The sequence below is a fragment of the Drosophila teissieri genome, chromosome 3R (genome assembly GCF_016746235.2).
Source record: "Drosophila teissieri strain GT53w chromosome 3R, Prin_Dtei_1.1, whole genome shotgun sequence".
NCBI classification, from domain to species: Eukaryota; Metazoa; Arthropoda; class Insecta; order Diptera; family Drosophilidae; genus Drosophila; species Drosophila teissieri.
Genome location: NC_053032.1, coordinates 7,851,455 through 7,876,905, shown reverse-complemented (window position 1 = coordinate 7,876,905; position 25,451 = coordinate 7,851,455). Strand labels below are relative to the sequence as shown.

General features: G+C 44.5%; 1 protein-coding gene across 2 annotated transcripts; it reads right to left on the bottom strand.

Annotated features, from left to right (window-relative positions):
• Positions 1 to 185: 185 nt before the first annotated feature.
• On the bottom strand, positions 186 to 25,152 carry LOC122620604 (homeobox protein HMX3). Of its 2 annotated transcripts, none has more exons than XM_043798156.1 (4): positions 24,309 to 25,152; positions 1,657 to 1,835; positions 744 to 826; positions 186 to 691 (listed from the first exon to the last, which is right to left on the bottom strand). In XM_043798156.1, exons 1-4 carry the CDS (start codon positions 25,006 to 25,008, stop codon positions 430 to 432), a joined length of 1,224 nt encoding a protein of 407 aa, XP_043654091.1. In that variant the 5' UTR covers positions 25,009 to 25,152; the 3' UTR covers positions 186 to 429. The 2 variants fall into 2 exon arrangements, with proteins under 2 accessions (XP_043654091.1, XP_043654093.1); XM_043798158.1 differs by having other exon boundaries at positions 477 to 681.
• Between the last annotated feature and the right edge of the window lie 299 nt (positions 25,153 to 25,451).

Sequence of the window (25,451 nt, the reverse complement as noted above, 5' to 3'; positions counted from 1 at the left end):
GAGATGTATGCAAATATTTTATTCAACATAATAAAGCTAAAACTGATTTTTTAGTTGTTACATGTACTGAACATGGAACTAAATTGTTTGCGATCAGTACTTGTTATGATAGTACTTTTAAAATCAGAGACCAAAATATTTTATTTTTATATTTAAAAAAAGACAAATGAAATAGAGACAATCGAATTATCATCTTGGACTCTGAGCTTCACATTAAAAAACCGTTCAGAATATTAGCAGAATATTCAGCTTAGCACGTGAAATATTTTTTATCGTACACTTCTTTAAAAATTGTTTTTTTTAGGTGGGTGCGCAGTGCATTTTATGCATAGGAAGTGTAATACTTAAATTACTTAAGCGGTTTTATTTATTTTTTTTGGCAAAATCGATGCAGATAAAAGCGTTATTTTCAATAGTTTACAAATTAGGCTACTCAGTGATTTGCCTGTGGGGAATGGGCAAATACGATGCTGGTGGTTGCTGACATAGCAACTTGCCATCGGAATAGCGCATCAGGGTCATTAGCTTCAGCATGCGCAGTTCCTCTTTATCCTTATCCTTATCCTTGTCCTTCTCCCGACTCTTATCCTTATCCCTATCCGATCCTATGATCTGCATGTGTGGGTGGTGGTGCTGGTGGTGATGTGGGTGGTGGTGGTGCGAGCGATTGGGATCTGCTGACTGGTCGGGTCTTTAAAATAGTCAAGTCATTAACGTTCTTTAAAAAGCTTTGGTTCGCTGACATTTTCTCGCACTGCACGTCCTTTTTCAGCTCTTCCATGTCACGCTTAAGTTTGGCCCTTCGATTTTGGAACCAAGTGATGACCTATTATGAAAGAAGAAGTAATTAGTTGTTCTTTACTGTGACTCAAAGAGGAGAATACGTTTCAAAATCAAGATGGTGTGTTTTAAGTAGATGTGTTTGTATCGCATTACTTGCAGACAATAGATCAAATTTGCTAAATTTAAACAACAGAGTTCCTGGACTATCAGATACCCATTAATCAGGTAAAGGAAACACTACTCTTTCCCATACTACACGCACTGGTAAATGACGATATTGACCCCATTTACTAGATGTCGACTGAAAATTATATTCTCTGCGAGGAGAATGTTCCATTTCTCTACAAAATTGTGTGGGCGTGACCAAAATCAATTTCGGCACATCGATAGACAGTGACAAAAAATTACTAAAATTAAACTAAATTGTTAAATTACTTGAATATCCTAGAACAATACGTTTTTAAGATTTGTGAGTTCTTGAAGTTCCTTTGATCGGATAAAACTGATTAAGAACATACGAACTTTATTGGTCCGAAAAGCAGTCTACTGCCGTTATACACCTTTAAGCGAATCCAGTACGATAATTAATTTTTCAGACATAAAACGGAAGAAAAAGTACAAGATTTCTAAAAAAAAAAACAAGAAATCAAGAAGAATTTAATTCTAATAAAATTGCCTTGACCTTACACTATTTTCACCACGAAAAATATGAAGTTATAACAATACTACAAATGCGATTAGAATGGGAAAGAACAGCTAGTTGCCAGGCAGGGAATCGTATAAGTTTTCCGTCCCACAACGGTAATAGGGTGCTCTTGACTTTCAATCGTATTTCCTTCCTTGACCAGAACCTACAGACATTCCCATACTCACCTGTGCATTGGAGAGGCCCAAGCCGCCGGCGATTTCGTCGCGATCCGCGGGCGATAGGTATTTTTGGTACAGGAAGCGCTTTTCCAGTTCGAAGATCTGCTGGTTGGTGAATGCAGTGCGGGACTTGCGTTTCTTCTTGGGATTGGAGCGCGTGGCAAATATGTTCAACGTTGCGGGATCTGCAATGCAAAAGATGAACATTAAAATCTATATCGGCAGCGGAATCGATTCGGAAAGGTGTGATGGCATCGTAAATAATTCAGCGATCAGTCACTTTTATATGCTTCACACGGATGATCGTAAACCGGTGGGGTTTATGGGGCTTTTGGCTCCAGGCTTTTGCAGCCGGGTCTGACCTTTCTCCGGAGATCATTGCGAGGATGCCTTAATGGTCGCTTTTACGGCCGATCTCTACGCACTCACCGGCCCTCTCAATTCAATCACTGATATGTTCGTGGTTGAGGCAATTTCAAACACACAATTCGATGGAATTCATAATAGACAATCGACATCCCCAAATCGGTGGCCATAAAGACAGCAGGCAGGGGATTCTCTAGCTTCTTCGTGTATCCCCACACCATCGCATTTATGGGCCTCACCGTGTTGAATGATTTCCCCTGTGTTGTTTTCTTAAGCGATTCGATGGGGATTTGATTTGGATTTTGATTTTGATTGCCGGTATTTGTTTTTGGCATGTTTAAAGGTAATACGGCGGCTGATTGATGTTTTTACCGCCCGTTTTTTTCGAAAGTATTTCTCGGCGGAAACGGCTTTCAACCCAGTTGAACCCAATGGATTGGCATCTATCCAGCCAGCCCAACCCCATTAGGAATTGTTTATTTATCGCGAGCAATTCAATTTCTGCGCCTTTCGGTTGAGTGTTTATTAATGTTCGATGTTTATATGCCCACGGAATGATCGCCTCGAATGAGCGTGAGTACTCAGCAAAAGTATCAACGGAAATGGCTGTTGCGTCGTTCGTTTCGTTTGTTTTTGGGGTTGAATTTTGGGGATCTATAAGGTCCCAGGAAGCCCGACGACGGTAGAAGATGGCAGCTGCGCACTGGAAACCCTGTCGGGCAATACTGTTGTTGCCAAACATGTCCGACGAATAACAATTAAGACACCCGAATGTGGTCCTTGAAATGTGCAAGGATGACGGGGTTGATTTATTCCCTACTGCCCTGTTCGCAGTGGCCTTGCGGTTAAAGTCGAAATTCGGGTCCAAAGCCATTTTGACACTATCCTGATGTGTTTATTGTGAGGCTAGATAATCTACTGTTTGGGGAACGCCCTTTGCCACCAATAATCGAGGGTTGAAGGGATCCTTGGCGGTAGGAAGCACACATAAACGTGTTTTCCATTAACATGAGCAGGAACATGAAGAGTTAATTAAAGGTAAATGCTAGGAATGCCCTCAGGACATTTAAAATGTGCGTGAGTAGTACCATTCGGTGGTTTTTTGCCAATGTTAAATAACGTTAAGTACCCTTTAAAAAATAAAGCTAAACTTTGTAACTAATTTACTGCATAACTAGCAAAACATCTTTCGTACAAATCATTTTGGTTAAACACATTTGACTTCTAATAAAATCTAAGCCGGAAACGGAAAATATTTATCTAGATTTATGGGAGAAGCACCACATGCGCTGGTTTGCTCCACACATGATAAGCGAGATTGGCTTGCTTAAAATTAGATATACAAATCTGACTTTTTAAGACTGTGGATAGTTCGAGCATCAATTGCCATTTTCTTAAATTAACCGTTACAGGCATAAACCGAATTCGATTCATTGGGCAGCTCAATTTTGTTCATTATCCAGTTTAATGTGGCCCACTAGCCATCAATGCCGCGTCCTAGCCACGCCTCTAATTAAAAGCCGTGGCAAGCCTGCTGTTGGCCAAAAACTGGTAGGGGCTTGCGATGGTGGGTGTGTTTTTGGCCATTTGTTTAGCTTTATTAATTAAGAAAACTGCACTTCGGGGCTGGACCAAGACGGAGGCTGGTTAATGGCTTAACCCACATGGAGTGCGTGTGTCAGTTGCGGCACTTACAACAGCCCAGACGGAGCTAAAGTGCACGGGTGTTTGGCAAAAGAATTACGACCTGGTCGGTCACCTGGTCAGCACCTACACCTCGAGTCGTGGCCAACAAACAAACAATGTCATCAGCATAACTAATCATTGTGGCAGGCGGCGGAGAGTTACCGGTGACACCTAACCACAGGGCGACATCCAGCACAATGGATCCATGGAGCTGCTCCTGTTGTCTGGAAGTATGCATAACTTATGCCTTCTGGCAGCGTTGCTAATTGAGACACAAACAAAATGACGCATTGTCCTTGTGCGTTGGATTGTGGGTTGGGTCTGCTTCTAATACGGGGAAGCGTACACTCTACAAAAGTCAAGTTCGGTTGCAAATCATTTGGGATTAATATGTTCTTAGCCGGAAACACACTCAGGGTAATACATTTAAAGACAAATCATACAAACCTGGATTTTCTTCCTTTAAAAGATTAATACTTTTCATAAATTTACAAAATATGGTAACTGATTTTAAACGACAACTAGAGTAAACTAGTAATATTAATATATTTAATTTATTTATATTTATATTTATATTTATTTATATTTATATTTAATTACTGCTATGGGAGAACCTACTGTTTACTAAGATATATGTAAATGGGGGATATCAAAGCCAACCGTACAAATCCCAAACAAATGTGTTACATTTACCGCAGACTTCTAGACGGCTGATGTGATATTACTAGTGCACCGTTTTTTCTCAGAGTGCATGGGCGCAACGCGACTTGAGATGGCGTGCCTTATCAACGGCCAATCTGAAGCCCATTCCTGGTGCGCATGGCTAATGGTGTGGCTGGTAATTAGGCAAATTAGCTGGACTCTGCTACTGGGAGGCACATAAATTAACAGCAATTAATTAAACGCTCGCTGGTTAATGCCGGATCACGACCGGCTCGCTCTTCCGCTCCTTCGCATCCATCGAGATTGTTTGGGAAAATGATCTCGGGCTCAGGCTGAAACCAGAGTGCGGCTTAAAGTGCCGGAGCAATTATGTTGATTAAGTCCGAACGATTCAATTAAAGCCAGCTCCAAATCAATCAGTCGAGATCAGCCAGCGGCCGAAAATGTGGCAGTGGTGGCAGTGATGTGGTAGTGGTAATGGTAATCTCCGGGGATGCACGGGGATGCATAAAGCGAACATCATAATAAAAGGCAGTGGAGATCACAACGCCGAGATACTCGGGTGCTACCAAGATGCGTATCGCATCGCTCGGATAAGGCTAATGCTAATGCTAATGCCCAGGGAGCGGGAGCGGGAACGGGAACTCTCGAATTGTTTGCCACAAGGTGCCTGCTGTTCACACGCTCTTCAAATGCTTCGGATCGCAGCGGACCCTTTGAAAGGCGAGTAGGTAGGCAGGCAGGTTTGGTGGCGAGGCTCGGATTTGGCTGGAGGAAAGCAGGCCAAAAGCATGACATGTGGAATGTGAAATCGGGCTGCCAGCGGAAGACTCAATTAGGAGCTTGGGCTTTTCGGGGGATTTACGACCGCAAGGAATTTCACATTCCCAGGGCTCTGGGATGCCTAAATACCTGCCAATAGCTTTATAAGATCGCCGCCACCACAGAGTTATGACAAACTCGAAACTCCAAACTCGAAACTCCAACTCGAGCCGGCAAAGGACAAAGGCGACCTTCGGATGCAAAAGAGTTTGGCTAAAAGCGCTAATTATGGCCAGAAGAGAAGGAGAGACGGCGGCAGCAGCAGCGGCATCACCAGCGGCAGACCACAAATTGCGTTGTCCAGAAGCTCGAAAGCGTAATCAAAAACTAATTTTAATCCTGTTTGGGGCTTGGGGTTTGGGGCTCAGAGGCACAGAATGAAAGCGAAGTTGCGGAGAGCCGCTTTGTGAGCCGATCGGATCAGAGATCTTTTTAGCGGTAGGTCCCGGTTAATTTATTCTAAATGGTTTTTTGAAATCCCCGAAACAACACGATAAGTTTACTTATGACGTTGCCGGCGTCTCTCCTTCTCGCTCGAATTTCCATTCCCGCTCCCGAAAATGAATACGAACATAAGAGTACCCACTTTGGGTTCTGAAATCTCGGGATCTGGTATATGGTATCTGGAATCCGAGATCCCAGCGATGATTCAGACCGGATCAAAGTCGCTGGCGGGCCCTGCATATTTTTCTCACTTTGGCGTGTCTGCGTGTTGTTAGCAATGAAATTGATGAGTTCGAGCAGGTTATAAAACCCGATACCTTTTGGCTACCTTTGTTGCTGGCTCTTTTATTATTATTATTGCTGTTGCTGTTGCTGGACCTACGAAAGGCCGAAACACAATAACACAAATTAATATAAGAAGATGAGACAAATTTAGCCGCCGACAAAGTGAGTTGGCCACGGAGATTCCCATTCCCATTATCATTACGGATCGAAGTGGAGCGCGGGGTGCGGCTCCATAACGAGAAAGTTATAAATTTTGGTATTTTCCTTTCCAGATATTCGAGCTGGCGACTTTTCGACTGGTGGGGTCTTTCCTTCGAACCAAAGACTGTCATCGTTGGCCGCTTGTTTACACGCTCGTAATGCGCCCCATAACGTTTTGTATTTTGTTGTCATTTGTACCGCCCCGGAGATCTGGGAACTGACCCTAGTTTATAGCCAGTGCTCTCATTGAAGCCAAAAATGGACGTTATTAAGGATGAGCTGATGCCTAATAGACCAGCCTGGACTGGAAAATCTTATATTCTGATGTCTGATATCTGACAATGGCAATGGCCCTGACAAGAAAGTACATTTTTAAAACTTAATTAAATAATAATAGTTTGAGGTCATATTGGCTTTTAGACTTTTAGTAAAGGTTTTTAAATGTGTACTGTGTAGAGAAAACAAATTCAAAACCTCCTTGTAGTAATAAAATGGGAGGTTCGAGGTTCGAAATCCTTAAAAACTATGAATGGATGGATGGCTAATAAAACGGACATAAACCCAAGATCACTGAGTATTCATATACCAGGATAGAACACTTTTATGTGTATGGGCTCTCTGCATGACCCCTTTAGGCTATCGAAATTACTGATTAGCTGTCGGCATAAAGGACTTTCTCTGGGTCTTTTCTGCCCCTTCTCTTTAATTGAAATTTTCGTACGTTGAGGCAGAGCGTAAAGTATTCATGTTCATGTTGGCCCGCAGCTATTTTGATTGCGATATTACATCTTGTAAACATTAACATGGCCAATAATTTCGGAGTGCCCCGGCAATTTGGCGAGTGGAAGAACATGTCAACGGCACCTGGGGGCAGTAATCAAATGTATTCGATGGCTAATTTCTTCATACATGCATCGAGCGATCGGATAGAGGGGCACTTTCTTTGCAACGTCCCGGGGTCTTGTTCTCCAATATAAACACAAAAGGGTAAACCCACAAATCGTTTGCAGGCGATGTGCACTCACTCTGCACTGCCCCAAAATTGCCCCCAAAATTGTGCAGTAAATATATGATCAAAATCGAGCTTATGGAAAAGTAAGTCTTAAGTCTAGACTCCAGAGCAGGAAGTACATGACCCATATCAAATGAGAAACATCCATGCTCTTAATTACTAAAGAGCACTTGAAGATGTACTCATTAATTGACACTGGACTAGCGGCTTTCACTTGTGATTGCCAGTGAACTCTGTGGACCACCCCCGACATTATGTTTGATTGATTTTAATGGCTGGCAAATCAATTGCGATTCCGACGCAGTGAAACAAAGCGCCGAAAACGTGGTCATCCTTAATTCAATAATGTATACGTAGGTCTCAGACGAGAAGAGTCGCGGCCACACACCGATTCTCCTCCGCGGGACACCCGTCCATCCATCCAGCCATCCATCCAATCATCCAACCACCCGACCATCCAATGGTTCCGATCCCGATCCCGATCCCCATCCTTGGCATCCGCCACATGATTCACGATCGGACCGTTGCGCATGCGCTACGCAAAGTTTTGGATGGACAACGGGAGGGAGGGGACAACGCGTCGGCTCCGAGACAAAGTGTCGGCTCCCTTTGATCAACACGTATAAAATACTATGGCCCCGCCCTCTAAAAGGCAGATTAAACGAGATGGCGCTCGGGCAGTGGGCAAACGTATACTTAAACTTAACGTAACGTAAAGAGCAATGAAGTCAGTCAGTGCAAGACTCGGTGGAACACGAAGCTGCAGACTGGAAGTTGGGTTCGGATCCGAGCGGCGGGACGGGGCGGGAGGGAGGTGCAGATGGAGGGGCTTGGAGCCAGTCTCTGGGTCCCAGGCGATGTCTGCAAGAACCATGTTTCGACGCCTCCCGAGGCGCAGTGGTTTGAAGTTGCAGCGACAGTGGGTCAAAATCATAAAGCCGTCGATAAAAACCAGTACCTGCAGTACTGGCAGCGTTAACAGGTAATGTGCATGGGAGTAAAGATCTAATAGTTAGGAGCATTTTTGGCACATTTAGGCACATTTAATTACAATGAATATAAATCCTGACGGACATAAAGACAAAACATATAGAACAGTTTAGCAGTATTTTACCAGTTAGTAGCTATAACCCCCCAGAACATGTTACTAATCCACGTATCACCAACTTCGTATTTAATTGTTCTTACGACGACTGTTCGTCACATAAGAACAGACTGGCCTAGTGCCGATAAATTTATTATTACGTTGAAAAGCTAACGATGTTTTAAATGTGAAGAGTTCGTTGCAGTTGCATCAATTTTAAAGCCCAAATAAATTGTGTTTGCCTACTTTGTTCAATTATAAACCTGTCTAAACTGCGGTGGTAAAAAAACACATTTGTAGTTAAAGGTATTGGAAATACATACTTCGCAATTAGTACTGAGTCGAGTTCCCATGATGGCATCTTTGGGGCCAATTGTAGCACAATTTGTACCACTGTGTGAGTTTCGCTTGTGCGGTGCGAGACAATAAAACTTACGTAGCATTGCAATTTGGGCGCTGAGCAGCCCATGCTGGTCCCCTCCCCCTCGGGACCCGAATCGCCACCCCTTTCGGTGGTGGATGGGCCCCACTACATCATTTTTATGTTTGCATGCTCTTTAAGCCCTCCCGATCTGGGGCGGCGGTATTTGGCGGCTGATGTTAAGTGAAAATCTGGGCTTGCAATCGCTAACATCAGCTAACAATGGTCATCATCATTAAAATGCGATCAAAGGGCAGACAGCGGCTCTCGGGGTCCGAGAGGATGGGGATAGGATGGGATGGGATGGGATGGGATCCTGCGCCCTGATTGAGTGACCTTCCCCAGCTCCGACTCCTGGATCATCCTTCGCGCACACACGACTCCAATGTGGGCCAGCCCATCGCGCGGGATGGGCTTGCTGGCTTAATGTCTTTATAAGTAGCATGTCTATGGGGTCTGTGGGCAAGAAGGGCAAGAAATATGCGCTGTAATCAAAACCGTTTAAAAAACTACACACTAATTGAGTTAGAAGTTCGTCGGGGGCTTTGAACTGGCCGCCGGATCAAAGGCGCCGCCGCTCTATTGGTGGCACAACAAAGAGCGTTGACAACGGCATGTAAAGCCAACAATGCCCCAAGCAGCCACTAGATGAATGGATCCCTGCTGATGATGATCACCATAGCCATAACCATCGTGATCGCCGACCCGCTAAACTTGCCCCAGAGACATTGTACGATAGTTTTGACAACTCAGCGAAACCAAAGCGGCGGCGAACAAGAAGAAAACACATCGAGTGCTTATTAATGAGCGCTGTCCAACAAAAACCATAGGTTGGTTGGGAATCAATTTTAAATTTGATTAAATGTGAATGCCTTTCGGCGGGGAGTTGGCTGCACTCAAAAAAATAGGCTACTGAAATTAGGTAGCGCCCGCAGAAATCGTAAATAATTGCGGTCATTTATTCGACATATACAAGAAGATATTCTTTTCGATTTATTTAATAAAAATGTAATATTTCAGTTACCACAGTTCTATTACAACTTTAAGAGCATGCTCAAAATGTAACTACAAAAAATGTGCGAATACTATACTATGCGATAATATAAATATAATATAAAATATAAAATATATATTTAATTTATAGCCAAAATTATGTTTTGTGCACCACCGGACAGAATCGTTGATATTATGACAAGCTGTCATAAGTTACAAATTAATGTAATGATGCGCAGCCGGAGTGGAAGTTAGGAGTCGGAACCGGAGTTCAAATGACTTCCTTAACTTCGGACCAATTTCGCATCGACCAGGACCAGGACCAGGGGCAATCTAACTCTCTGCAGGTAGCCGGGGATTCTGTGGTCAGGGTCGTGCGATCGATCGCAGGCTGGATCGGATGCGATGCGATCGGATCTGATCGGATCGGATGGTGTAGATCTCGATCTGGGGCTCGATCCCAACGCGCATCGATTGTTCGTGGTTCTGTGGCTCTGAGTCTTTGTGGTTCAGGGTTCTGTGTTCTGGGTTCTGTGTTCTGGGCGGGGGTTTGGGTTTCTTCAGGTGCCGGCATTGCCACCGCCATTGACTGGCCTACCTTACACCTCGCAGAAGCGAAGATCAAAGGCCGCCGTGCCGACTTAATAACATAAATTAATCTTCTCATTGTTGGGCCCAGAAAGATAGAGAGAGAGAGAGAGAGAGAGAGGGATAGCAAGTCCAGTTAGAGCAGGACGGGAACGGGGGCCGATGCACATGCGTGCCAAAAATGATACAGTAACAACACGCTATGCTAATCCGTCGTTGTTGGTTGCCTAACCAGACTCTGTTAACGCACAAAGGCAAAACGGCATTTAATTTGGTTTTGGCCCGGTATTTGGCTCCGATTCGATTTCATTCATTATTTCGGGGCGAGCAATGAATTTGTAGCTCCTAAGCGGAGATCAAAGCGAACGGGCCGACGGCAAACAGGAGATGAACTGGCCGTGCACTTGGGAAAAAAGTTATTATTATTTTGACTTCCATCGGCTTAGAAAGCCCTACTCATTTTGGAGTAATAAGCTGTTTAAAGAATTAAGGTAAAGTAAGGTAAAGTACATTTTATATGTTTTTTATTTGTTGAACCAAAATATATATATTTGACAATATTAATTCGAAATTAGCGCGCTTTATGATCAATTGGATTATTTCCTGCTCAAGACTGAAGGTCAGTTTCTTCTCAGTGCAATGATGGCAAATGTGCTGGCGAGGGTTTTGATCGAACGGCTATGACGACGAAAAACAGCCAACGAGCATTAAGTATTTGAAATGACTTGCCAGGCATGAGTGGAAAATGAAACGAGCGCAGCAAATTAGCTAATCAACGCCCATTAGTCGTAAGGTATTGGAATTTATGATAAATTTCCGTTAGTACCCATGCGAGTGGAGCGCAGGCTGCGGCACGAGCAGAACTCGCAACTCAGGAAGAAGTTAATTTGGCGCAGGAGTCTATACTAACTATACCTACCACCTAAAAAGGCCCCTGATCTGCTTGATCTTCGATCAGGCAATCCAGCCGATCCCGCTGATCCCGCCGATCCCTATAGCCGCCGAGTGATAAAGCAGGCATCTTTATAACACTGCGATCGCCCAGCAGGACGACGAGCAAGTGCATCTCTCATCGCAGTGCATGTGCGCCTGCGCGCTAATAACACATAATTTTCCTGTAAAACAACAAACCGCTGCGCATCGTTATCATTATCGTTATCATTATGGTGAGTTTTTATGTGCGCCTGCATGTTGACTGCCCGTTTTCGAAAAGGCGTCGGCCCGCTTGCCGTTTTCAGTCGGCGGTCGGCGGTCGGCAGTTGCCACTTGGCACTTGGCAGTTTGCAGTTTGCAGTTGCCAGTTTTCAGCTTGTAGTCGCCGGTTTGGGGCGACAACGACAATATCGCATAATTTATGTTTATCGATATAGCCGGCCAGATAAGCGGCTTTAAGCAAGAGCAGTGGGCCGCGCTCGTAGGTTTTGTTTTTAGTGAGTGCCATAAAATGAAAGTTCACTGCCGATGGCCGTGGCTCGGGAAGGTGGAAAAATGCCACTTGGTGGCTACCAGCTGAGAGGCACCAAATAGAGTCGGCATAAAAAGATAGACTTATTTAAATTTATTAAATTCAAGAGGTATCGCAACCCGAGTTTCTCTGACAATACTTGGAGTTTCCTTCCATCCAACTTATAGTTGTTGCAACATAAAGCTAAAGTTTTAAGTTGCAAATCAACAATCGCAGGGTCTTACAAAAAGTAACACGATTTACATTTTTGCCTAATTTACATTTGTCTCTAATCATATATTTAGTTAACACCATTATTTATTTATAGTACCCTCTTCTTAAATGTCGGTCAACGTGAGATCGTCGAGATAAAGACATTCCAATCAAGTGCGAAATACACTTATTACCCAGCCGATTTCGTATCTACTTGATCCGAAATAGCCACGTCTTGGGGTACAACCGATAACCGTTTCTGCGGCCTCTATTGACTGGTCTTCAGAACTGGTTCTGCTTACGGCCGATTCGAGCCATTAGCCATAACAAGCGACCATTTGCATGGCGCTTTTGATGTGCGTTCGTGTTGCGAGGGCCGTAAAAAGTGTTTTGCATGTTGCACCGAAAACACAAAAAACTAGTTACGGTTATGTGTATAATTACGGCGACAGCATGTTGGCATGACAAATAAACTGCGAGCGAGACCGTAAATTAAAGTATCAGAATGCGTGAGGGAGGGCGGGGCGGTGCGGTGGGCGGATGGGTGGAAGGGGAGGTGGGGGAGTGGCACACGCAAGGCGTCTAGAACGGGATTGGGAGTGGAAATTGGCAGGACGACGACGAGGTCGGCGGCGGAACAGCGGAGGGTTAACGGCAAAGGCCACCTGACGACAAGTCTGAGCCAATTGTTAAGCCGTTGATATATGTCTGGTTTAGATATAAGTATGTAGGCCTGATTCTGCAAGTGCGTTTTTTTGTGTGGTACACTCGGCACTCGGGCTGTGGGGGGCGTGGCACACATTTAGCCTTCGTAATTGCGAGGCTCGCCGGATGACATGCCAAATAAATTAACATTAAATATTGTGCAAATGCACTTTTTGCACACATCATTGTGTGCACTGCAAAATAAGTATTGCTTTTACAGAAACGCGAAGGAATACTTATACAAGTTGTAACTATTTTTAAATAAATTTAATATTTAGCTTCGGTCTGATAAAAATTGTTATATTGTTAATAGGGACTAATTCCTTTATGATTACTTAAAAGCAAGATACAATGTTCAAGATATTCTTAGGATTTTAAACAATTTTCCTAGCATTATTTTTAAACAAATTGCGTGCGCATATAATCACCTCGAAACAACGTTACTGGGAAAATGGCCACTTAACATTTTATTGGTTTTATGCAGAAGATATCTGGGAAAACTATTGCACATTAAGACCATTATAAAATCCCCTGGGGATAGTACATATAACGCCTGCTGTTGCATATATGTATGTATGTACTACTGTCCCATTTATGGTTGCCGCTTTAACGGCACTGCAAACAATGCGCAGATTTATTTAATTGCAGGTGACGCACATGCACGCACACATCAGCACTGTTATAATACAAATTTACGCACAAAAATGCAAAAAAGGCGACGTCGCTCTTGGAATTTATTTAATTAAATCTACGCCCCGTTGGCAGCCACTTGGCTCTCAGCCCCTGCAATCGGCCAAATGCGCATAAATTCAGCACTTTATGCATTTGCTCAGCGGCTGCCGCAAGCGAAGTTGCAGTTGCAGTCGCTGCAGTCAGGCTACCATTACGTATACGCACCGTGTTGCAGGTAAGCGCGGCTGGAAACATGCGCAATGACAATATCGTTTGGTTCAACCGAACTGAGTAGGATGGTGGGTCTCTTTCCAAGTTGATGTAGTATTAACAAGGATTCAAGTACAAGGAACAGGTGAAAGTTAAAAACGCCCTTCACTCTTGGTAAAGAAAGTTATATAAGGAAGCTCTTCTTAAGTTCTTTAATCGATTTTAATTTTGTGCTTGACTAATTTTGTATTTGATCTCCGTGGGTGGACAGTCTAATATATCCATAACAATCAAAAGTTAGTATAAATAGGTTTTTCAAAATTCCTAAAAATGAAGTCAAATACTGCAATTCGATTGAAATATTGACATCGACTCATCTATTCATCTATTCTGAACTTTAACTGCTGTGTGTCCTTCTCAGATATCACAGGGTATTTCAGATGTGTTTACTGCACTCCAGTATTCAGTAGCCCCCACTCTCTTGCAAAAGGAGAAGTTATGAAAAACTCGTGTTATTTCCACATATTTCACATCTGAGCTCGCACAAACGATTTGATACACTCGAACATAAATCTGGTGCTTTTGTGCCTGCCAAAACGCGTTACGTGGGTTGTCTACTTTTGGCCAAATTGAACGAGAGCAGCAATTGGGATAGTGACCCACATCCACTGGCTGTTGATTATCTGGCTGTTGATTTTGTTGGCGAAATCAATAATAAGAGTGGGTTATTTGATAAGATTTTCTTAGGGCTACATTTTTTGCCGTTTTTGCGTTCGAAAGTGGTAGTGCTGAAGAAGAGTCGGCCGAATGGCCGAATGGGTCCTTTGTTGTCCAGCAGCTGCTCTTAGCCTTGTGCCTCCGCATTCTTAAGTGGCCCCAACAACAGCCACATTCACATCCACATTCACATCCACATCCACATCCACAACCACAACCACTGAGTGGCCAAACAAAGGCACATAGTTAAGCATAATTTAATAGATACGCGGCTCGGGCTCTGCAATCTCTTTATGGTTGACACTATTGTCTAGGCCAAGTTTGTATGTGGGGCCGTCATAAAGTGATGAATGCATTATTATTATTGTTATTGTGGCTGCCGTTGTATGGTACTGTGTATGTAGTATAGTGTATAGTGTATAGTGTACATTGTGTATTGCTGGCTGGGCCTTTTGTTGAAAAGCGTTAATTGAGTGTTGCGAATGTGCAACGGCAATTGAAATTGTTTATGACTTGCAGTTGCTGCCTGCCGGAGCTCATGCGCAATAATGTGTAATGTGTAATGTGTAATGCAACTGCGCCTGCTAATGGAGCGGCCTGTCCTACACCGTCCACTTGGCTAATCGGCTGATCGGCTAATCGGCTAATCAGCGGCTGTATCTGAGCAATATCCTGCGCACCAAAGGATACCGCCGTCGCGACGGCAGCTCTCTCCTACTTGACAAAACACTCGGGCCTTCCATTTGGGGAGCGGTGATTATGCTTTATTAGGATGCAATTTTCATTACTGGAATCGGGACCTGGGAATCGGCCATCGGGAATCCGAGCCACTTGAACTCAACTGGCTGGCAGGCTGGCTGGCTGGGGGAACACTTGACGGCGTCGAAGAAGATCGGCCATAGAAAATTTCGTTTCTTTCTTACATTTAGTGGTTTTTAATTGCCATAATTAGCGAGAACTGGGAGATGGAAGGAGATTCAAGTGCATTCTGAAGTGACGTCTGCCGGGTGGATTGTTCCCCATGATGGCCGACAGACGACACAAGACGGAAGCAATTGATTCCGAGTCGGGGCCATAAAGATACGCCATAAATTAACACCAAACCGATTAATGAAAAGTGGCGATCCACATCGGGAGCACATGTTTCGTGTCCGACGACCCAGTCAGGATAGTGGCACATAAAAATCAATTAACTGGCCCGACTCTGATGGACGCAGTTCTGGGTTTCTGGTCACCCAACTCGAAAAGTGGCACAGATCTTCGGTTGGCATCTTAATGAGTCCGATTTGTCCGATCACCAGTCATAAACTTTACGGCCATTTAAATGCTGACTTGTAATTTGTAAAGGTGTTGGCCTGACGCGATCTGTCGGCTAAGTACTTAGCATTAAGATTTGCATTGTAAATGGTTTTACACTGATAGAATAATTCATTGTGGGGCTATAATTAAAGTCGATTATAAGGTATTGTTAAATATATATTATATGTGTAAGCCATATACGTAACATGCTTATTTACAATGAATTATTAAGAATAAACTTAACAGTATGTTTAAAAAAATAAACTAAATGTGTTAGTTGAAGGCGATACGAGTATTGGTACTTGAGCAAGTTAATAATTAAACCGATTATGTGCAAGTTTTATTGTGTAATTAAATACCATTTCCCATCGTCAAGAGGTTGTGTTTTCTTTATTAAATCTGCAGACTTTTCTGCTGTGTATTAATTTCAACGGCTCAATAGCATTGACGTGAAAATCAGCACTATTCTAAGCTAACACTGCTTATGTTTTTAGAAAACAGCCCCATTTGAATAGCTTTGCTCACTCGTTCCGCTGTTATGGCAAATGAAACTTATCATTTAAATGCATTCGAACTTGACTGGCTGGCTGGTGGCAGGCAGTCAATTAATTAATCGAAAAACTGCCGAAATTCCAAAGCTGTCAGCCCGTAGACATGTCCGTGAAATGATAAACTCCAAGCCCAGAAATCCGTCGCGTCGGCCGATCCCCAGTCATTTTGCCACTTGAGCAATAAGCAATAAGCCAGTGAGCAACCCTTGTGCGCCTCCTTGCCTTTATTTTATGTTTTTCTGTTCGTTGACTGTCTCTTTTACATTCGTTAGTTGCCCACTGGCCCCTGGCATTTATGTTTAACACTTTAATTGTGATTACAAGCTGCAATCAAACGGCTACGAAAATAAACTAAAGGTTGGTTTGGTTTGGCTTGGTTCGGCTTGGTTCGGCTCCTCCACTGAGTGACTAACTGACTTGCACTCGAGCCAACGGCGGTGGTTTCCCCTTTCTCAGCTCCCAACTCCCCGCTCTTAACGTGGCTTATGCATGTTTAAGCAGCAACTGCAACACCTTTTGGCAACAACAGCGCGTCATGTCGCTGGCTTTATTAAATTACTTGTCAAAAGTGCACACACGAGCCTGAGTTAAGTTAAAGCCCGAAAGAGGAAAGGGGATGGGGTGGGGGCGGGGGCGGGGGGCGTTGCAATGTCGGCGGACATGAAACAGCCCCAAACAACCAGGCGAGTATTTACACGCAGAAAAATCAAATCAGTCGGTATGTACGCAGGGAAAAAAATAATTTAACAGTGCCAAGCCTAAAATTAATATTAATTTCAGTAAAATATGTATGCACTGCCCACATAGTATCAAATAGTTTTTAAATTGTCACTCTAAACTGGCTTATGCTTTTACGTATTTTGGCTATAAACTTATGTATTGACTCCCTGGTTACAAACTAATGGTAAATCCCATAACCTTAGGGGCTGCAATGTATGAATGTTCGCAGTTCTTAGAATAGATCATATTTTATATACTATTTTTCCACTGCACTCAACCGTTCTGCATATGGCCAAAACATGAACATGAAATACAACGCCTTTCGTTGGCATAACGAGACGTGTCATAACACTCTGCACTGCAAAACGGAATGCAAACGAAATCGAAAAGAAATGCCATGGAGAGAAAATCAATTAAGGCAAACATTTAGTTTTCATTTCGATTTCCCCGCAGCTGTGCAAGGGGATTAATTAATCTTGTCAGCGATTGCAAGTCATTTGCCATGGAAACAGCGGCAAGCATCTCGGATAGTCAAATTAATTTACTTCACACTTTAATAAACGATTACACAAATACCCACCAGCACATGGGGTTGCTGTTGTGCCGCTGAAGGTGTTAAATGCTTTGTTGACATAGCCCACAGTGGGAGCCCAGCATATAGAACCGATCTATATATACCGATCTGAGAAAGCGATTCGGGGGAAGAAAACATTTTCCACAGATTCCTTCGATTTTACCGTGAAGTTTGTCGTTCTCGGTCTGCTTTATTGCGGTGATTGTTGGTGGTTGGTGGTTGGTTCTCAGTCGTGTTGCGTGTAAATAGCAACATCAACATCCACATCCAGACAATAACACCAACTTGTGCTTGTTTTTCCAAATCACTGAGTTCTCTATTCACTCCCGAATTCGTTATGCCCTTCGTCCCTTGAATTTGAGTTAAAGTGAAGTCTCGAATATGTTCCGGCGAAGGGCAGAATGCCTTCTTTGATGTATTGACAATGCGGGGGAAGGCGTGAAAATGACTTAATGGACTGATTAGGGAAGTCAATCGTCGGGAAGGAAATGATTTTGTGCATCCGACTGTAGTGGGAGGTTGGGGAATTGAAGAAATCAAAGGTGATGATTAACGAATTTACTGGGACTAAAAAATGCGTTTAGCAACTAATGTAAGACTTAACAATAAATGAATGTGAAAAAGTTCTCACTTTAACCTTTATTTCCCCATTAGGTCCGACGTGGCTTGAATAGCGTTGCGATGTGCTTTGAAAAGTCCCCTTTGATGTTCAATATATATATTTTGTACCCCATTTAACCATCTTATCAAGCGCACGATCTCCTGCACTTCATGTTTTTATCGAGAGACATTAAGAATCCGCCACGCTATACAATTTAGCGTTCCTTGATGATCCTATGACGAAGCGGCCTGATTATGAACCCTAACGAATCCTGTTATATTACAATGTATCAAACGATACTCGGGACTCGTCAAAAGTGAAGTAGATGACTGCACCTGTCGGCGCAGCGAATGGACGAAAACCGAAGATGGGCAACACCTTGCAGGCTGTGGAACTGGAACCCTGGAGTTCCTGGGGAGGAAGTGGAGGTCGACCCCGGGCATCTGCAACTATGTTTCTTCGCATTAATGTCGCCTGATCCGTAGCTGTGAATAATTTCCCCATCCGCTCGGTTGATTCCTCCCCTCTGACCATCGATCGCCGCTCGTTTGTTCGGCATCGCTGCTAATGATTTGAATGCTTTAATTTATGCTGGCTTTTCCACATTTATCATCAAAGGCCTGCGCATATAAATATGATTTGTCTCCGTGTTCCTCGGTCCTACTGTTGGCTTGGCAAATACCCATAATCTGAACGACCATGGGATTGAAAACCATTTCATAGGAGGGAAATTTTTTACTTCATTTACCTTGTTTAATTTATACATAACTTAGAGGCTAACATTTTATTTAGCTTGTCATCCTTACAAAACTACTAATTCTTGTTGTCCAAAGTAAAAAAAATATTCTTTTTTGTTTTGGACAATATTTCTTGCAGTGAATTCTGAGATCTGCGCAATGGCCAGCGCTAGGATGGAGAACTGGTTTTGCCCGACCAGGCGCCAATTGACCCACATAATGTGCAGCTGGAAAAGCCGCGAGGAAATGCGTTTTCCCCTCCGAGCCTCCGAGCCTTCGAGCCTTTGAGCCACCTAGTCACCCGGCTGCAGTAGTTGGCTGGGCTGTCCGTGAACGCATCAATCTCGCGCTCTCCGTTTCCTGGCCAAGACCCTGTTGGCCACGACTGCTGGCCAAATGCAGAGTGCGCTATACGCCTTGGGCCGCGGGGTCAGCGAGGAGTGTTGCTGCGGAGCCATGGGCCAGGCAGAAAATGCGTTTTTAAATGGTTTTTATGCGTGGCGCGGGCTTTTGATGTTCGACACATGCCGAAAATTCACAGCTCGGGCGGTCCCATCTCTTCACTCCGGCCAGTGATTAATGTTTGGCAAAAACGCGAATGCGAATCGCAGTGGGAACGAGAATGCGAATGCGTTTTTAAGAACTTTGACAAGGTCCTGACTTGAATGCCGCATTCCAGCCCCTTTTCTGGGCACATCTGGTACACGGAAAAGAATGTATAACTTCAACATTTGATTTTATAAATTGAATGGAATTTGTGCACATCTTTGGTAGATTTATGCTATTTAAAATTCTGCAGGCAATTCAGATATAATCCTAATACTTGTATGGAGGGCAAAACTGCATTAGTAGTTTGTACATGCACATATTTAAATATAAACTTTTTTTGTAATTTCCTAAAATATGAATAAATAGTACTTGTTTGTTAGTTCTTGATTGTTTACCGCGAATCGTTAAGGACTGATCCTAAGGGTAGATTATTTATGTATTTTCAAATAAATCCGAAACACCCAGATTTCTCTTCGTGTAGCCAACCCTCTGTGCATTTGGCAACAGTTGGCCTCGGCCTCCCATATGGCCCTGCTCTGATAGAGTTATTACCAAATATGCTGCTCCTTGGCCAACTCTCGTTCGCACCTCTATCGCTCGGCTGCCACTGCCACTGCCTTTGTCTTAGCCTTTGCCTTTGCCTTTGCCACTTCCACTTCCACATCCACTTGCACTTCAATTCAGTTTCATTCTCAGTCCGAGTTCAAGAACTGGTCTCCGGCAGGCTAATTCTCTCATTTGCTGTCTCTTGTGCAACTGTCGATGCTTGATTTTCGCTTGTCTTTATGATCGGCCTGCCGGCTTTGATCTTGACGCCGATGGACAGTGGAGGATGAAATGGACTGGACAGGACTGAACTGAACTGAACTGAACTTAACTGAACAGCACTGAACTGGACCCCTTTCCGCCCGATCGGATCGCGGGTAATGGGCAGAGAAGAAAAATGCAACTTGAGCTCAATTAGTGCTCATCAAAAGCGTGCAGGCAACACCTTCAGTGCGTCGCTTTCGCACACCTCTTCAGCCGACGAGTATCTGTGTACCTGGGTATCTGGGCATCTAAGTATCTGAGTGTCCCAGTGTGCCAGTGTGCGAGTATCTGCTGGCCAGGCGTCACTTGCTCCGACTTTGACTCTAACCGGACCGAGCGAGGTATGCAATTTGCTTGAGGGGCGCCCCATGATGACGGACCACCCGAGTGGCACCGCTTCAAATGGTATAGCCCGGAATGCCGTGGCTCAGGGTTGAGGTGTTCATCCCTGAGGGTCGAGGGCTAGTGAAAGCAAATCAGGCAGTTAACCAATTTTGAGGGGCCACCACGTAAGTCCAGCTAGTTTTTGTAGTTATCGCTGGCTTGTATTAATGCAAATGCTTTATGGTTAGCCGACACGCAAACTCATATTTCTTCGCCACTTTTACAACTGGCGAATTATAATATTAATAAAATATTTGAGGCGCAACCGTTAATTAGAGAATTTATGCCGAGCGCCGGCTTGTCAACTTGTTTCGGCTGCTCGGAGGCTTTTTGCAATATCTCATGTATATTTTATGCGACGTTAGAACAGTTTGCGCCCGCAGTCATTTTTCTCGATTTTATTGAGGCAAACGAGTCTCGCCTTCTAGCATTCAATAAGCACATATGCGAATCACATTTTTTTATAGTATTCGCTCGGTGTTTTAATGTCATTAACGAATTTCGCTGAAACGCTGTGCAGCTATTAATCATTTGAAATGAATTTTATTTTTACAATTCAGCGGGATTTCTTTTTGTTTGCTTGATTTATGTGTGGTCTAAACTCAAAGCTTGTTGACTTATGCCAAAGGTTTTCGCCTATTGAATGGGTTTCTTGGGAAACATTTAAATTGAATGAAATTGCAGGTGCAATTGATCAATTTGCGCATTCGCGCACTGATCGAAAGAATGTGCAGTTGATTTGTGCCTAGCTTGCAAGGAATTTTAAGCACATTAAACTAACAGAACAGCTAGGTTTTTGTTGTCCACCAAATAGGTGTTTTTGTAAATTGTTTATGAGTTTCGATGCACGCAGCACTAATTCTTTTTATCAGGAACTAGATTTTTAATACCCGTCGATCTGGAGGCAAATATTTGAACAGCAATTACGGGGCAAGTGGCCACTAATGCGAAAGATGGAAATCTATCTGGCACAGCAGATAAACATATAATACCAATGTAGGGGGCGTTTTTAGCCAAGGCATGCCATTCTGAGTGTCACGTTGTTCGGAAAGTAGAATCTCGAAAAGCCATTACGCCACCCACTAGCGCCGATGGGATATGGGACATGGGACATGGGACATGGGACATGGGACATGGGACATGGGACATGGGACATGGGACATGGGACATGGGAGTACTATTTGGACGTGGACCGGTTATGGATCGTTTGATTTGACGTGACTGAAAATTGCCCTCTAACAGCTCTGACTGAGATCCATTTGCATGGTAGTTAGCGCACAGCCCGGCCCACTCTCCGTGCGGATTTCCAATTATAACTATAATTTATGCTCAATCCGCCACTTATTTACATTTTCGACTTTGCTCCCATTCGAAATTAAGTATACGTCTAGTTGAACTAATTAGCTTCGACTCTTTGGGCAGCCCCACAACTCACACCCGGCCACGTTTTACTATTGTTATTTGGCCCCGCCCCGCCCCGCGACCTCAGCCCGCATGTTGTAAAATGTTTACACTGCTATCTGTCAAATCAACTGTCAACCCGAAGAGCCATCATCATTGTGGCCGGAGTATCTGTGTGAGTCTCGGCGAGTTTGTTTTACTTCGCTTGTGTGCGTCTGGTCTAGAGCCTGTCAATGTATCTGGTTGCGGTGCGTTTTGTGGTTCATGCTCGGCTGCGTCGCAGTCTTGGTAGTCTTCTGGTGCTCTGGTGTTCTGGTGTTCTGGTCCTCAACTGCCATGGCCGCCGCCTTTTGTCAAGTGGGAAAGTTTTAGTAATTAAATTGTAATTAGGGATGCATCCGCCGCTCTGGCTGTTTGTGCGTTCAATAACGCGGCTGTCTGTGCCAATTGTCTTGGCGTTTTATGAAGCCCACATTTCAGCGGCAGCCACCGTCAACCCGTGCTGATTGCCCAAAGACCGGGCTTTCTTTGTGCCCAAGTCTCCGCCCTTTTGGACCAGTGCGTTTGCGGATATGCCCTATGAGGGGATCCCTCTATAATTATCCACTTTCCATTTTCGATTGGGAGAACGCTAACCAAGCCATAATTGGGGAAATATTATTTACAACGGGCTTCATTTGGAAAAATATGAAACTATGCACAAGGCAAGTGAAAATACGAATTAAAAGAAAGTGAACATTATATGAAAACATCTTTTAACCCGTCTGGCACTGTTCATCTTCGCTTAAACGTGCGAAGGGTACCCATTCTTCGGTATGGTAATGTACGCCTAATTGACAAGACCTAACGACAGGTCCATTGTTCAAATAGCTGCAACTTTTCAGCCATTTTCATTGTAATTATTTTGTATGTGCTGTATGGGCCTCTTATGGTTTATCTGCCGGCAATCGTCATGAGCGGTGAGCAGGCCCAAGTGGGGCTACGATGGCGTCGCAATGGGAGTTGTCGCTGCTCCTAATTACCAGGCGGAAGTGCCTCAGATCTTTCCCTCAACTGGACGGTTACGGCTTTTGATCAGCCGCGTAAATTGCAGGAGGCAGCCGTAGAAAGGGCTCAGTCCATGGCCAACCTCTCGTCTCCTCGTCTCCTCGTCCACTTCCACACCGGATGCTGTCTTGGGAAAATGCAATACAATTTTCGCAAACTGCGGCGCTTAAGTGCAGCTCGGCGATAATCATAATCATCCCGGGCGGCACTCAATGCCAGTAGCAGTTGATCAACCGATCAAGCGATCAAATCAGCTGGTGCTGATTAGATGGCTCTGTGGCAACCCAGCAACCCAGCAATCCGCCAATCCGGCAATGCGGCAATCTAGAGTGGAGCACGAACCAATTGGCTGATGTACGTGCGCCGCGTAAATTCAATTTCAGTAGCTGATGAACAAAAGCGCAGACCATGGGTTCGCTGATGGATTGGTGGTCAGTGCACTCGCAAAAAATAGGGGAACTACAGCTAGCGAGGTATTTTAATAGCCATTCATAGCACCTCTTGCTATGGCTAATATTGTCTTTCATCCTAGAAATATTGAAGCTCGGTTTAAAAAAATCTGGGTTAAATTGTCTATTTGTAATCTGTACAATGTTGAAGTGACTATTTTTAATGTTTTTGCCTAAAGAAGAAAATAGTGGAATTCAAATCGACTAGAGGATTTTCTCACTGGCTCTCGGCATTTTTTGTTCCGAGTGTGGGATAAATCGGTTCGCGTCTGCGACTTAACGAGAAATCAACGCCGCTAAGCAAATTATGCCGAACGATACGCATGCGCCAGAGCCATCAGACATCAGCCATCAGCCATCAGCTGGAGTCTGAGTTCGAGTTGGAGCAGCATTTCGCAGTTGGAGCAGCATCATATCACTGGGCTGGGGCCTTCGAGTTAGTCTGGGCATGGGACTGGGACTGGGGCTGGGACTGGGGCTGGGAAAGGCAATTGCCATCAAAGGCGATGCCGAGCGAGCTGCCAGCCGGCCAGAAATTGATTTAGCCACCTCGGCCGAGCAAGCTGACCTCACTACTGTTTTTACGCCTTAAGCAGAATCTCATCAAGACGTAATGACAACAATTGATCAATCGCTGGCCGGGCTAATGGTTATGATGGTCTCGTTGGGAAATCAGTTTATATTAAAATGTAATTTGATTGCGGTTGTGCACACAGAGCAGAATGTGAGATAATTCGTACCGCCGAACGCAGAGTAAGTAATTCTAAAGATTATGGATATTTTTAGGTCGAAGACATTCCACTCATACGAGTATAGACCAAAAAGGTCATTTATTCAGTGGCGTTTATGACCGAAAATAACAGTTACCAATTTACATTCATTTCCGCACTATAAGGTTGGGTTTGAATATTTATAGTTTTCCACAGCAATTGAGTGCACGGTGTGCTTTTAAGCTTAAACACTTTCTTTTTTGTTCGAGAATGATGTACACTCATTTAAAAACTACTCACCCTGCTCCTCGTCAAAGTTCTTGGTGGACAGCTGGAAGAGGGCGTCCAAGGGAGTGTCTCCACTTGATTTGCTCACCCCCCTTGGCTGTTCCTCCGGCGACTTCTGTGGGATCTCTTTACTGTCGCCTTGGGATCGCTTTTCCAGTTTTTCCGCCTGCCGTGGGCTGCAACACTCGGTGCTGCCATTGCTGCTGCTCGATCGCTGGGACCGCTCGGAACTACCGTCCTCGGAGGCGATGATCGCGGGATTCAGGGTCATGTGGCGGAGGAGTTGCGCCTGTGCCTGGAAGTGCTCCTGCAGCTGGCGCTGGTAGTCCCAGGCTAGTCGCTGCTCGTAGCTGTGGAGCAGAGCGGGCGACAAAAATGTATGTAGGGCAGCCGGTGGAGGACAGTTTTGCACGGGCATTTGCAATCTTTCGTTGATCAGCACTAGGGGAGCAGGTTCTCCTGGTGGAGCATTGGGAACTGCATTTCGCTCCGGCTTCTTCTCCACACGATCCCCTTCATGCCCTCGCCCCAGGATATCGGCTATGGAAAAGCTCTTGACCCTGACGGGTGATGACTTTTGGCGGTCGTTTTCCAGGCTAACCGGACTCCTCAAAAGCCGCAATCGTTTCATATTCAACGATCTCAAGGGCGGCGGACTGGGGGAACCCACCGAAACATCCGAATTAGCGGGACTGGGAGTTCTTTGCGGCATCTCTAGGTGTCTCTTCTTTTGGCCACTCAGCACATCCTGGCTGTATCCTTACGGCTTAGCTCCAAACTATTTTCAACTGGGCGATTAAAAACGCGTCGGCAAAACGCGCGGCTGTCACACGAAAAACGTCGGCACAACGTGCAACACAAACACCAACAACGAAAATGGCTCGTGGCCAGAATGCGATGCTAATGTTGCTTGGCTCTCTGCCTCTCTTTCTTGGCCAAGCTCTCTCAACTGGTTTTTGGGGCCTCCAAACTGGTTGGCACCCATGACGTCACGGACTCGCGCAGCTGCGCAGCTTGTCTAATTGGAAACGCCGCCTCGCTCTCGCCAAAGGGGCGTGCCAACCGAAAAGAGAGAGACGGACAGAGGGAGAGCTAACCAGAGGACCAATAGCAGTTGGGCGAGGGCATTACAGCCCCCTCGCCACCCCAAAAGTC

What these genes read in the sequence shown, in the direction of transcription:
- LOC122620604 (XM_043798156.1), bottom strand. Translation starts at nt 25,008, where the DNA reads ATGCCGCAAAGAACTCCCAGTCCCGCTAATTCGGATGTTTCGGTGGGT. An exon ending in GAACTTTGACGAGGAGCAGG is followed by an intron (nt 1,836 to 24,308) that starts GTGAGTAGTTTT and finishes TTTGCATTGCAG; the next exon opens with ATCCCGCAACGTTGAACATA. An exon ending in TGGGCCTCTCCAATGCACAG is followed by an intron (nt 827 to 1,656) that starts GTGAGTATGGGA and finishes CTTTCATAATAG; the next exon opens with GTCATCACTTGGTTCCAAAA.